Raw genomic sequence first — 15613 nt, 5'->3', positions numbered from 1 at the left:
TTATTTTGTTGCTTCCTCATGAACCATGTTTTAATACCACTGGAGACGGTAATGCAGAGTATATATCTTGTTTATATGACACTAAAGCTAGGAAGTTGGGCGACATATTCCTGTTAACAATTCTGTCAATGTTTCACTAATAATGCTATTGATTTTATCTCTTTCTCTCAATGTTTTATTGCATATTATTGTTAAGTGTTCTGCTAAGTGTATAGCAGATACAATTTTTAAGGATGCTTTATTTATACTATACATTTGTATTTGCAGTTTTACTGAAATCTGCAAATTCAAAACACTACAGAAATAATTGCTACATTGTTGTGCATGTACCACATTTTGTGACATGGCTTTGATTAACATGTATCCTATCCAAAATTGCACCGCACCCAAGCGATCATACTCAAAATCAATAGAAAAGAAAAAATTAATAACACTGACAATATTAAAACTTTATTGATAAGTATGTATATATTGTATTTAGAGGAATTGGTGTACCTTGAATTTTATATTTCATTTACAAAACCATAAAATATGTACCTGTGAACTTAAAGCACTATACAGTACCTCTGTGTTGGGATGGTATGCCATGTGCAATTTAATTTCGTGAAACAGAATGAAAAATCACAAAATTATAGAAAATACAAACAATCAATTTTCAGTTATTCACATCTCGCAAATTTACGTCTCTATAATTGTATGGTACAGAAAGTGCAAAATAAAGTTGTAATTAAATTAATTTACAATACAGCTCTACTTCATGTCTTTTACCACTGGTATCTATCATGAAATATCTTTTAATAAGATATATTTTACAAATTGGTTGTATTTTGGATCAACATCATTCCATAAATATCACCCATAACTTTTCACAGAAATGAGATTTTCTTACAGTAACCAAAGTAAAAACAAACTAAGCAAGATAATCGGAGAATTAACATCATGACATTAATAAAACAATTTTAAATTGAGTCTTGTAATGTTAACAGTGTCCTGCAGTGATGTCAATGCTGTAGCTATTGATGTTAAGCTATAGTGACCTTATAGCACTTAATGTTTGATAAAGAGACAGAAGGATTGTAATCTATGAGTCCATGTTCTTCTCACATCAAAGTCTGGTATATTTCAGTAGGGTAGCACTATAATAGATCATAGTTCATTATACTGCAGTCTCCCAAAACATAAACATGCAACCTTAAGGTCTTATCCCTCAGTTTGAGATATCTCATCTTGCTCCTCATGAGAATGAAAGATGCTACCTAGTGAATTTTAAAATCTGTGACGTAAACTTGAAACATCTTCAAATTTAACGGGGAGTAATGGTATTGATGAAAAGAAAAGACAAAGCCGTGTCATATGTATAACTAATGTTTATAAAATGAAACAAACAACTAATAAGGCCTGGACTTTTTTTTATGAGAGGAACCCTTCGTCTTTGACTTCACCTGAAACAGAACAGAAATACCATTAATATTAATCCATTATCAAATCCTTCATAAAAGACCAATGAATATGTGGTAAAATGCAAACATAGTATAGATTTGTTTTTGTTAAAAAAAATATGCTTCAGTGGTTTAAAAGTGAGTGTCATGTATGTTTGAAACAGATAAGAGTTATCCCTTTGGCTTATTGACCTTTAACCTTTTAACATATGGATAGAGTACAGGTGATTGTCATACCTTTCCATGTGAAGACGAGACCTGACTCTCAGTGACACTAACTGTTCCATGGGGTGTACGTAGTTGTCCATCTTTAGACCACAGACAGAGGTAGGAGTCTTCTCCTCCAGTCACTAAACTACCAGTCTGTTTACAAAATAAAACAATTAATTGAAAATAGTTACCTACAAATATTGAACACTTAACAATGAAGTAAGCACACCACAGCAGCTATGTGTATTCCACTCTCCACTCCTAATCTTTGTCTAAGATTCACATGACTTTGCTTCAAACTGATGTAAGTGACTTTGACTTTGAAATCCTGACCTTGACCCCGTGGCCTTAAATTCTTTGACCTGTCACCTTCAGTTTTATTCTGGCAAACTTGATCCATTATGTCAAAACAGAAATATTCACCATTACAAATGCTAAAAATTGACCTTGACTTGTGGAATAACCATGACTTCATGGCTTCAGGTTAATTAATTTTTATTTTTTTTATAACAAATGTTTCCTATTAATGTCTTTGAAAAGATATTTATAAAATGAAAAATATGACCTTGAACTTTTTGCGAATACCTGACCTTTAATATTTAAGTTGGTCATGTTTTTGCATCATAATGTTGGAATAACTGTGACAGCAGACTTTTACCATTGTCTATATCATGGGCTGGTAGTAATGCAAAGTTTTGTTAAAATCAGCCTTATATCCAAATTTAGAGAAATTAGTAGACCATTCACCTTGTTGTCCCAGTATGTGACCCTTACTGTAGAGTTGTGTCCCTTGGATAAAGTTGTCACAACAGAAGGAGTTTCGCCTGATACATCCACTAGTCTGATGTCTCCACTGTAAATTAATGGTAGATTATCACACATTATATTGTTAAAACTTTGATACTCTAACTTTCTTTTTAATATATTAAAGATGCTCCACCACCGACAGCGCAAAAATGATACCCATCATATTAACAATAATTGGTGTTTAATGATGTACATGTATGTATATGTCTAATTAACACAAAAAAATAATCTAGAATAATTTATTTTAATTTCAGTGAATGCGCAATCAGTACTGCATACCATATAGGACATAGTGTCACAGCAATTTTGTGGGATTCAATTAATTATTTTTAATATTTTAATCTTGAACTAAAATTAGGGGCTCAATTTTCTCAATGGTGGTAATGGTGTAAAGTAAGTAACTTTCTCTGCTCATGCTTTTGATAGGAAAAAAATTACCATTTGTCAGCGGTGGAGCTTCTTTAACGGCACAAGAGGATAATTAAGTTGAACAAAAATTACAACTTAATAAACTTGTGTGTACCTGCCATTAATATTATGATGAGTGTTTCACCTGTTTGTACCTGTCATTATGATAAGTGTCTAACCTGTGTGTATCTGTCATTATGTTGTGTGTCCTACCTGTGTTTACCTGTCATTATGTTGTGTGTCTCCCCTGTGTGTACCTGTCATTATGTTGAGTGTCTCACCTGTGTGTACCTGTCATTATGTTGTGTGTCTTACCTGTGTGTACCTGTCATTATGTTGTGTGTCTTACCTGTGTGTACCTGTAGTTATATTGAGTGTCTCACCTGTGTGTATCTGACATTATGTTGAGTGTCTCACCTGTGTGTACCTGTCATTATGTTGAGTGTCTCACATGTGTGTACCTATCATTATGTTGTGTGTCTCACCTGTGTGTATCTGTCATTATGTTGAGTCTTACCTGTGTGTACCTGTCTTAATGTTGAGTGTCTCACCTGTATGTACCTGTCATTATGTTGTGTGTCTCACCTGTGTGTACCTCAAGTTATGTTAAGTGTCTCACCTGTGTTTACCTGTCATTATGTTGTGTGTTTCACCTGTGTGTAACTGTCATTATGTTGAGTGTCTCACATGTGTGTACCTGTCATTATGTTAAGTGACTCACATGTGTATACCTGTCATTATCTTTGTGTACCTGTAGTTATGTTTAGTGTTTTACCTGTGTGTACCTGTCATTATGCTGAGTGTCTCACCTGTGTGTACCTGTCATTATGTTGAGTGTCTCACCTGTGTGTACCTCTAGTTATGTTGAGTGTCTCACATGTGTGTATCTGTCATTATGTTGAGTGTCTCACATGTGTGTATCTGTCATTATGTTGAGTGTCTCACCTGTGTGTACCTCTAGTTATGTTGAGTGTCTCACCTGTCATTATGCTGAGTGTCTCACCTGTGTGTACCTGTCATTATGTTGAGTGTCTCACCTGTGTGTACCTGTCATTATGCTGAGTGTCTCACCTGTGTGTACCTGTCATTATGTTGAGTGTCTCACCTGTGTGTACCTCTAGTTATGTTGAGTGTCTCACCTGTGTGTACCTGTCATTATGTTGAGTGTCTCACCTGTGTGTACCTGTCATTATGTTGAGTGTCTCACATGTGTGTACCTGTCATTATGTTAAGTGACTCACATGTGTATACCTGTCATTATCTTTGTGTACCTGTAGTTATGTTTAGTGTTTTACCTGTGTGTACCTGTCATTATGCTGAGTGTCTCACATGTGTGTACCTGTCATTATGTTGAGTGTCTCACCTGTGTGTACCTCTAGTTATGTTGAGTGTCTCACATGTGTGTATCTGTCATTATGTTGAGTCTTACCTGTGTGTACCTGTCTTAATGTTGAGTGTCTCACCTGTATGTACCTGTCATTATGTTGTGTGTCTAACCTGTGTGTACCTCAAGTTATGTTGAGTGTCTCATCTGTGTTTACCTGTCATTATGTTGTGTGTTTCACCTGTGTGTAACTGTCATTATGTTGAGTGTCTCACATGTGTGTACCTGTCATTATGTTAAGTGACTCACCTGTGTGTACCTGTCATTATGCTGAGTGTCTCACCTGTGTGTACCTGTCATTATGTTGTGTGTTTCACCTGTGTGTACCTGTCATTATGTTGAGTGTCTCACCTGTGTTTACCTGTCATTATGTTGTGTGTTTCACCTGTGTGTAACTGTCATTATGTTGAGTGTCTCACATGTGTGTACCTGTCATTATGTTAAGTGACTCACATGTGTATACCTGTCATTATCTTTGTGTACCTGTAGTTATGTTTAGTGTTTCCCCTGTGTGTACCTGTCATTATGCTGAGTGTCTCACCTGTGTGTACCTGTCATTATGCTGAGTGTCTCACCTGTGTGTACCTATCATTGTGTTGTGTGTCTCACCTGTGTGTACGTGTCATTATATTGAGTGTCTCACCTGTGTGTACCTGTCATTATGTTGAGTGTCTTATCTGTGTGTACTTGTCATTATGTTGATTGTCTCACCTGTGTGTACCTGTCATTATGTTGATTGTCTCACCTGTGTGTACCTGTCATTATGTTGATTGTCTCACCTGTGTGTACCTGTCATTATGTTGAGTGTCTCACATGTGTATACCTGTCATTATCTTTGTGTACCTGAAGTTATGTTTAGTGTTTTACCTGTGTGTACCTGTCATTATGTTGTGTGTCTCAGCTGTGTATACCTGACACTAGGTTGTGTGTTTCACCTGTGTGTACCTGTCATTATGTTGAGTGTCTCACATGTGTGTACCTGTCATTATGTTGTGAGTCTTACCTGTGTGTACCTGTCTTTATGTTGAGTGTCTCACCTTTGCATACCTGTCATTATGTTGTGTGTCCCACCTTTGTTTAACTGTCATCATTATGTTGTGTGTCTCCCCTGTGTGTACCTATCATTATGTTGAGTGTCTTAACTGTGTGTACCTGTCATTATGTTGTGTGTCTTACCTGTGTGTACCTGTGATTATGCTGAGTGTCTCACCTGTGTGTACCTCTAGTTATGTTGAGTGTCTCACATGTGTGTATCTGTCATTATGTTGAGTCTTACCTGTGTGTACCTGTCTTAATGTTGAGTGTCCCACCTGTGTGTACCTGTCATTATGTTGTGTGTCTCACCTGTGTGTACCTCTAGTTATGTTGAGTGTCTCACCTGTGTTTACCTGTCATTATGTTGAGTGTCTTACCTGTGTGTACCTGTCATTATATTGAGTGTTTCACATGTGTGTACCTGTCATTATGTTGAGTGTCTCACCTGTGTTTACCAGTCATTATGCTGAGTATCTCACCTGTGTGTATTTGTCATTTTGTTGAGTGTCTCACCTTTGTGTTACTGTCATTATGTTGAGTGTCTCACCTGTGTTTAACTGTCATTATGCTGAGTATCTCACCTGTGTGTATTTGTCATTATGTTGTGTGTTTCCCCTGTGTGTACCTGTCATTATGTTGAGTGTCTCACCTGTGTGTACCTGTCATTATGTTGAGTGTCTTATCTGTGTGTACCTATCATTATGTTAAGTGTCTCAGCTGTGTGTACACTGTGTGTACCTGTCATTATTACATAAAGTGTTTAACCTGCATGTACCTGTCATTATGTTTCTTTTTTTGTTTTTTTTTACATATAGTAAGAAAGAGAATCTCACCTGTGTGTGCCTGTTGTCAGGAACAGACTGTTGTTGACATCAAAGCAGTCTACAAGGTAGTCAATGGCATTGTCTCCCTAAACATCAATTAAAACATACACAAATAATAAATTATTCCACACCTAATTTCCTTGTTATTCAATGAAGTTGAAACAAATACCAATCCTTTATACAATCTACATATGACCTTGACCATATTATTGATGTATTTGATCTGGACACAGTTTATTATTGAAAGATATATATGTAGCTCTTTCAAAGTAAAATTCTAGAAAAAATGATATCAATATATTTCTACCTGGTGTAACAAGTCAGGGACAGCACTTGAAAGGTGTTTCAAGAAAAAATAAACAAAGAGTGAATTAAGGAAAATAGGACATCAAATAAGAACTTGTTAAATAGAAAAAGTCAATACTATTACATACTGAATGTCATATAACAAAGGTCAACAGAAAGCCACTAAGATGTAAAGGGTATAAATAACTCAGGTATGAATCCTTGAGGAGATATTATAGCTTTATTGGAAAAAATATTAGTCTAGCAATAGCACAAAATCAATATATGTAATAAACCAATTACTCAATAATGAATGACACTAATTAGACATGATGTTAATGAACAGGATGCATGTCAATATATTCATAAAGTTCACTAAACCTGAAACAGAAACATTCAAGCAAGCCTGAAAAGCAAATAAAAATCATGTACATTTGTAAAGGCAAAATTCCATTACTGCCACAGATATATTTGCATGAAATTCAGACAGAAAAATGATTTGGATCTGACAAAACATATTGATGCCAAAGCCCTGATACATTTAACCATGTTACAAAGTTTCGAGAAAATCTGGTAATATTTGCACAAGTTATTGAACAAAAACAGATAAAAATAGCATTTTTCGTTAATCAAAGGGCCATAAATTAGCCAAATAGGGTCCAATCAAAGTGTCGATCGAATTTGACCAAGACCCTGATACATTTAAACATGTTACCAAGTTTCCAGAAAGTCTGGTAATATTTGCAAGAGTTATTGAAAGGAAACAGATATGGAGGAGTTGATGAAAGGCATCTAATCAGGTAAACACACTACTGAAAAAGCGACTTAGGTAGTTCTAGACAAATATTTCTTTACCACGCTGACAACGGCTAGGGTTCGGCGTACAAGACATCCGACCACTATGTATAATGGCGGACAGTAAGCGAGTCACATTTCATATAAATGTCACTACAGTGGGATTTTCTGGCATATCACAGTAAAATCAACTAATCTAATATCTGTTAGAACCGGTTTGTTTCCGAAATATGTGCAAATTTTAATGCACTCTTAGACTAAATTGTCCCTTTAACTCACAAAAGCATTAAATATACATGTACCTCATTGCTGACTTCTGATGTTATTTCGGTATTTCAAATAAACTTAAGTTTTTGTAAATTCAAGGATCCTTAGAAAAATGTTAATAAAGTGTCATTAAAATTAATAAAGATTACTTGAAAAATCTTCTTTGAACAGTCAATCATATCTTATATATAACCAATAGACCGTATAATTACACCAAAGCTTTTATAGATATGTGACAATTTGAAAACATTATTTTCATACATTTTCAAGAAACTCTAAATCACAGATCTTATTTTATATAAAAAATTACATAATAATTCACCTTTCTATCATGAGATACTCTCCTTGACCCTGAGAAGTGACCTTTCAGGCTTTGACCTGAGTACATGTGGTGCTGGTCTTTTGGACAATAAAAGTCAGATTGAACTATGAACAAAACAACCAGAATTCTATCGCTGCCAGGTAGAACATTAGATCACCCTCCCCACAGTGATGGGGAAATGATACCATCCGTCAACCAACACTGGAATAGTCTCATCAGCAATTGAGAAACCATATCATCCTTCAGGAATGGTAGCTGTTTTATTTCCTACTCATCTCCAAACATTATCAGCAGATTGTTCAAGGTCGTCTGAGAGCTAGATTGGAGACCTCTAATGTTTCATTGTTAATGAAAAATATGCAAGATTATATTGACGTTGGCCTTTTAAACATAAATAACAGCATATTACAACAACAAAGCTTGTCAAGGTCAGGTCAGGTGAGGTCCCCAACCACAAGGTCAGGTGGGATCTCCAACCACAAGGTCAGATGAGGACTCCAATTACAAGGTCAGGTGGGATCTCCAACCACAAGGTCAGATGGGGACTCCAACTACAAGGTCCGGTGGGATCTCCAACCACAAGGTCAGATGAGGACTCCAATCACAAGGTCAGATGAGGACTCCAACCACAAGGTCAGGTGGGATCTCCAACCACAAGGTCAGATGGGGACTCCAACCACAAGGTCAGGTGGGATCTCCAACCACAAGGTCAGGTGGGATCTCCAACCACAAGGTCAGATGAGGACTCCAATTACAAGGTCAGGTGGGATCTCCAACCACAAGGTCAGATGAGGACTCCAATTACAAGGTCAGGTGGGATCTCAAACCACAAGGTCAGATGGGGACTCCAACTACAAGGTCCGGTGGGATCTCCAACTACAAGGTCAGATTGGGACTCCAATCACAAGGTCAGATAGGGACACCAACTACAAGGTCAGATGAGGACTCCAAGGTCAGATGAGGACTCCAACCAAAAGGTCAGGTGGGGACTCCAACCACAAGGTCAGGTGGGGACTCCATCCACAAGGTAAGATGGGGACACCAACTACAATGTCAGATGGGGACACCAACTACAAGGTCAGATGGGGACACCAACTAAAAGGTCAGATGGGGACTCCAACTACAGGGTCAGATGGGGACATCAACTACAAGGTCAGATGGGGACTCCAACTAAAAGGTCAGATGGGGACACCAACTACAAGGTCAGATGGAGACTCCAACTAAAAGGTCAGGTGAGGTCCCCAACCACAAGGACAGGTGGGATCTCCAACTACAAGGTGAGATGGGGACACCAACTACAAGGTCAGATGGGGACACCAACTACAAGGTCAGATGGGGACACCAACTACAAGGTCAGATGGGGACACCAACTACAAGGTCAGATGGGGACTCCAACTACAAGGTCAGATGGGGACTCCAACTACAAGGTCAGATGGGGACACCAACTACAAGGTCAGATGGGGACACCAACTACAAGGTCAGATGGGGACACCAACTACCAACTACAAGGTCAGATGGGGACACCAACTAACTACAAGGTCAGATGGGGACCCCAACTACAAGGTCAGATGGGGACTCCCAACTACAAGGTCAGGTAAGGTCCCCAACCACAAGGTCAGGTGGGATCTCCAACCACAAGGTCAGATGGGGACTCCAACCACAAGGTCAGCTGGGGACTCCAACTACAAGGTCAGGTGAGGTCCCCAATCACAAGGTCAGGTGGGATCTCCAACTACAAGGTCAGGTGGGGACTCCAACCACAAGGTCAGATGGGTACTCCTACCACAAGGTCAGATGGGGATTCCAGCCTCAAAGTCAGATGGGGATTCCAACCAAAAGGTCAGATGGGGACTCCAACCAAAAGGTCAGATGGGGACTCCAAACACAAGGTCAGATGGGGACTAAAACTTTAAGATCAGGTGGGGACTCCAACCACAAGATCAAGAGAGGATTCCAATTACAAGGTCAGATGGAGACTCCAACCACAAGATTTAGAGGGGATTCCAACCACAAGATCAAGAGGGGATTCCAATTACCATGTCAGGTGGAGATTTATAAAAAAAGATGAGGTGGGCACTACTATGATGTTAGACAGATGCCAACAACAAGGTTGGATGGGGATTTTTGATAGTGTAAGTTTAGATTGGAACTTTAATCTGCATTCAGACTCAACAAATGTTTGACTCTATCCATATTACTGGTGATATAACTCCACTTGGGTCTCACTACAAAAACACATACGGACAACTTCCTGATCACAAACAACATTTGTGATTCCTTAAAATAGTGTTGTTAACACGCCTGTTTCTATTTTTGATTTTCAATAAACTATTGTAGTATTTATTATAGCTACATAAACATGCTATTTCCGTAGCAAGGATGGTGGTCACTAATCAGATTCATGTTTTGGTAACTCCTCAAGACAGTCTGTGTATTTCTTTTGAACAACTAGCCATTGTGTGATCTATATATGAAACAAAAGAGAACCTCTGTCTAATAAACAAAAACATTAATAGATATATCATTGTGTTCCTCACATTAGAGTTCTTTCCCTTTTAGGACCGCCACCCACACACATCCTCTCTGAGCTGGTTTGTGATCAAGTTCACTAAGTTAACATGAACTGTTTTGTGTACTGGTAGTCAAAACTAAACAATTATGCTACTGCATTATAAGCTCACTTTCAATCTGACAGTTATATTGATCTTATAAAAAACGTTTTTGTGCTGAAAAGCCATGGTCAGAAAGTAAGTTTTCTGGCTACTTGACTCTTCCACATCATGACTTTGTGACATGTTTTTTTTATAATTTCCTCAATAGAATACAATTAATTGTACAGCACCAGCTGCTATAGATATATTTAGGTTTCCTTATTTGACGCCTAAAGAACTTTTTTGGTCCACAAAACCTGTCTAAACCACAAGGGTATCCTGTACTAGATCTGACACACCCTATATATATAGAATGACATAGCACCATTTTGTAATTAAGATTTTTCACTGGGATGAATGTCTTCAAAAGAAATAATACAAATACTGTAAACCAATGAATATTTTCTCTATGAAAAGAACACATCAAGAAAGCTAGGTTTGTGTCACCTGAGATATAGAGCATTTAGTATGCATGCACTAGCTATGATAATAAAATAGATTAAGTAAGTAGTTCAGATTTCTATTTGTATCTAAAGTTGGTCACCATTACCAACAACACCATACAAGTTACCTAATCATTTCCCTCATAAGTTTCTCTTATCAAAGAATCAAATTCAATACAGAACGCAAAAAGCTGACAGGTCTTTTAAAAATTAAATGATAAATTAAAGGTCTTTCAAGTGAAATAATTTTCTAATGACCTTCGTCAAATTACAGATTTACAAATGACACTCATAGTGACACTGTTCAAAACAAGTTTCATAAACAAGCTAATTTAAACGTGAAATAAACCTAAGATCTGATACCAACATAGATTACTGTGGTATTAACAAGGATTCTGTTAGGTGCTTAGTCTCAATACCTGAAGTTAAATTGATTGGTAAAGTTTCCATGAATGATTTTAAATGTGAAGAATTCATTCCATCATCTTGAAATTCATCTTTAAACATTTGAAACACATTTCTTACCTCTGGTCTATTTTGTCTTTGCATTTTACAGAGTTAACTTGCTTGCGAGTAGGTTTCCACTGTGATATCATTGTTTTGCGAGCAAAACTCACATAATTTAAAAGTATGACGTTACACTCGCATATTCTGTTTTTGCATATTGCAAAGTTATCTACCCTTCCCGATAGGAAATGATTGTGACTTTACGTGTTTATGAGCAAATGGATACCTACCTTCAAGGGAGGTAACCCTGTAATATGCAAAGGCAGAACACAAGACGTCACAATCAATATCTACCTACAGGGGCAGATTACGTAATATGTAAAGGCAGAATACATGACGTCACAATCAATATCTACCTACATGGCCAGATAACTACGTAATATGTAAAGACAGATCACATGACGTCAAATCAATATCTACCTACATGGCCAGATAACTACGTAATATGTAAAGACAGAACACATGACGTCACAATCAATATCTACCTACATGGCCAGATAACTACGTAATATGTAAAGACAGAACACATGACGTCACAATCAATATCTACCTACATGGCCAGATAACTACGTAATATGTAAAGGCAGAACACATGACGTCACAATCAATATCTACCTACAGGGGCAGATTACGTAATATGTCAAGGCAGAACACATGACGTCACAATCAATATCTACCTACAGGGGCAGATAACTACGTAATATGTAAAGGCAGAACACATGACGTCACAATCAATATCTACCTACAGGGGCAGATAACTCTGTAATATGTAAAGACAGAACACATGACGTCACAATCAATATCTACCTACATGGCCAGATAACTACGTAATATGTAAAGGCAGAACACATGACGTCACAATCAATATCTACCTACAGGGGCAGATAACTCTGTAATATGTAAAGGCAGAACACATGACGTCACAATCAATATCTACCTACATGGGCAGATAACTACGTAATATGTAAAGGCAGAACACATGACGTCACAATCAATATCTACCTACATGGCCAGATAACTCTGTAATATGTAAAGGCAGAACACATGACGTCACAATCAATATCTACCTACAGGGGCAGATAACTACGTAATATGTAAAGGCAGAACACATGACGTCACAATCAATATCTACCTACAGGGGCAGATAACTCTGTAATATGTAAAGGCAGAACACATGACGTCACAATCAATATCTACCTACATGGCCAGATAACTACGTAATATGTAAAGGCAGAACACATGACGTCACAATCATGACGTCACAATCAATATCTACCTACATGGCCAGATAACTCTGTAATATGTAAAGGCAGAACACATGACGTCACAATCAATATCTACCTACATGGCCAGATAACTACGTAATATGTAAAGGCAGAACACATGACGTCACAATCAATATCTACCTACAGGGGCAGATAACTACGTAATATGTAAAGGCAGAACACATGACGTCACAATCAATATCTACCTACAGGGGCAGATAACTACGTAATATGTAAAGGCAGAACACATGACGTCACAATCAATATCTACCTACATGGCCAGATAACTACGTAATATGTAAAGGCAGAACACATGACGTCACAATCAATATCTACCTACAGGGGCAGATAACTACGTAATATGTAAAGGCAGAACACATGACGTCACAATCAATATCTACCTACATGGCCAGATAACTACGTAATATGTAAAGGCAGAACACATGACGTCACAATCAATATCTACCTACAGGGGCAGATAACTACGTAATATGTAAAGGCAGAACACATGACGTCACAATCAATATCTACCTAATGGGCAAATAACAATATGTAAAGACAGAACACAGACGTAACAATCAATATCTACCTACAGGGGCAGATAACTACGTAATATGTAAAGACAGAACACATGACGTCACAATCAATATCTACCTACATGGCCAGATAACTCTGTAATATGTAAAGGCAGAACACATGACGTCACAATCAATATCTACCTACAGGGGCAGATAACTACGTAATATGTAAAGGCAGAACACATGACGTCACAATCAATATCTACCTACAGGGGCAGATAACTCTGTAATATGTAAAGACAGAACACATGACGTAACAATCAATATCTACCTACAGGGGCAGATAACTACGTAATATGCAAAGACAGAACACATGACGTCACAATCAATATCTACCTACATGGCCAGATAACTACGTAATATGTAAAGGCAGAACACATGACGTCACAATCAATATCTACCTACAGGGGCAGATAACTCTGTAATATGTAAAGGCAGAACACGACGTCACAATCAATATCTACCTACAGGGGCAGATAACTACGTAATATGCAAATACAAAATAGCATAAATGACTTAAATGCTTTGCCATGTTTTGAAATTAAGAATGGTTGAAAAATTTGTACTCAACCTTTGATTTTACAGTTATTACAGTTATATAATAGTAGCACCCTTCACAATACATATATTTTAAGATAATGCAAGTTTCATCAAGAATTTTTTTCACAGTTTACAAGAATTTTTTTCACAGTTTACAGGTTGTTACTATATATTACATTCACTTCAAGCTTCACTGACAATCAAAGTTCACTCATATTCCATATGACTGTTACTGTAAATACTTCAAAATTTTTGAATGTGTAATGTATCATTTCCACACCTGCATGGTGCATTGAAATATACAATACTTCAGAATGTTTGGCCTTCTGTAAAAAAGCAATTATAAAGTAATTTTGTCATTATGATATTCTAAAGTCTAAATTAATTTCTTAACTAGAAAGATAACCTTGCACATGACAGGAAAACATTTCCCTATTAAATTTAAAACAAAATTTTCCTGGTCCATAACCTCATGTCACTTTACTGAATAAAAGCGTACATTATGAATTTTTTGCATCAATCAAAGCAACATTCCAAGAAGCCTTTTTGGTGAAAGTTGATATATATATGTTGCTTATATCTAATCCTACTTTTAATTTATCTTTTATCCCATTTCAGCTTTGGGACATCTAAAACCAATAATCAAATTAGCAGCTAGTCTTCCTCCAGTGCTAGTAACCTCATGAAACTTTCAAGGTTTTCAAAGTTCTTCAGATATTTGTTACTCAAAACCTTATTTTCTCTACTGCTCAATCGCTCTACATAATGCAGGAATTCAGCGAAAGAGTCAAGAAACCAAACATCTAGTACCCTATCTTGTTGGATTATGTTTAATGTGGGTATGTTTTGGGAGGCTGCTGTGTTAATTGTGTTGCATCTCCTAATCTGGCAGAAATGACACTATAGATCTATTACCCAAATCCTTTTACTCTTATACAAAGTTTGGCCTTTCAGAATCTGTGATATTGTTGATGACTATAGGACACATCTATGTAAGAATCTAAATTATGTTTCACCCCCATTTATGGTACAAATCTTTACACAAGACATTATAACCACAGACAGATTGGTCTCTGCTGGATTTTTATGGCTCAGCAATGACACCTACATATCTGATTATTGATTTACCTCAGATGATACCACCAGTGAAAACGGTGCCACAAAACTTCTAATAAAAAAAATGTCCAAGGTAATAAAAGTTTGCGGGCCATCAAAACAACTATTTATCATAGCACAAAACTTCAAATGAGATTAAAATTGTTGGATTTAAAGTCAAACATCCAATTTATAAGTGTTCACATAATTTATAATCCACAATTTAGATTTTAAATAACCTTTTTTAGGTTTTCTTACAAATGATTAATGTGCTTTTTATGAAAAAATGTGGTATTTAAATTAGAGTACATGTATTGATAAATATTTCAATTTAGTTTCAATACCTGTTTACTATGCTACAAATCAGAAATCATGTGACTTTTTTTTTTTATTTCAACAAGAGCCAATAATCTACCGTTTGCTAATTTCTCCAGCAAACTACGGCCTGTTATTTAAATCTGTGCGATTACTGAAATGGCTGAATCAAAGTCTGCTTTTTAACCATAAATCATTTGATTGACCATGTCGATTCTGCAAGTGTATACAACTATGAACAATAGAATGTATAGAATTCTGACAAACGCTTGGAAGGAATATATGCATTAGGCATAAGAATAATGTTAATTTCCTTAATCTTTCTGAATGTAAAGGAATGTGTCTGAAAAAACCTCCACATGAAGGCCAATATGAAGCTGATCATAGTGTCATTAAATGCTTTAAATTGTTGATTGCAGTCATTAGTATCAATGGCTAGATTA

The 15613-nt window shown here is 36.7% G+C and overlaps 1 protein-coding gene across 1 annotated transcript in view; it reads right to left on the bottom strand.

Moving 5' to 3' along the window:
• Positions 1-428: 428 nt before the first annotated feature.
• Positions 429-15613, bottom strand: part of LOC138316642 (WD repeat-containing protein 89-like) — a 39248-nt gene continuing 24063 nt past the window's right edge. Inside the window, exons 11-14 of the mRNA XM_069258316.1 lie at positions 6117-6193; positions 2397-2502; positions 1677-1802; positions 429-1442 (exon numbers count right to left, since the gene is read on the bottom strand). Of these exons, the coding sequence (XP_069114417.1) occupies positions 1389-1442; positions 1677-1802; positions 2397-2502; positions 6117-6193 (363 nt within the window). The 3' untranslated portion in view covers positions 429-1388. The remainder of the gene's footprint in view (positions 1443-1676; positions 1803-2396; positions 2503-6116; positions 6194-15613) is intronic.

Source organism: Argopecten irradians, chromosome 2 (genome assembly GCF_041381155.1).
Source record: "Argopecten irradians isolate NY chromosome 2, Ai_NY, whole genome shotgun sequence".
NCBI lineage: Eukaryota > Metazoa > Mollusca > Bivalvia > Pectinida > Pectinidae > Argopecten > Argopecten irradians.
This window is presented reverse-complemented; position numbering and strand designations above follow the sequence as displayed.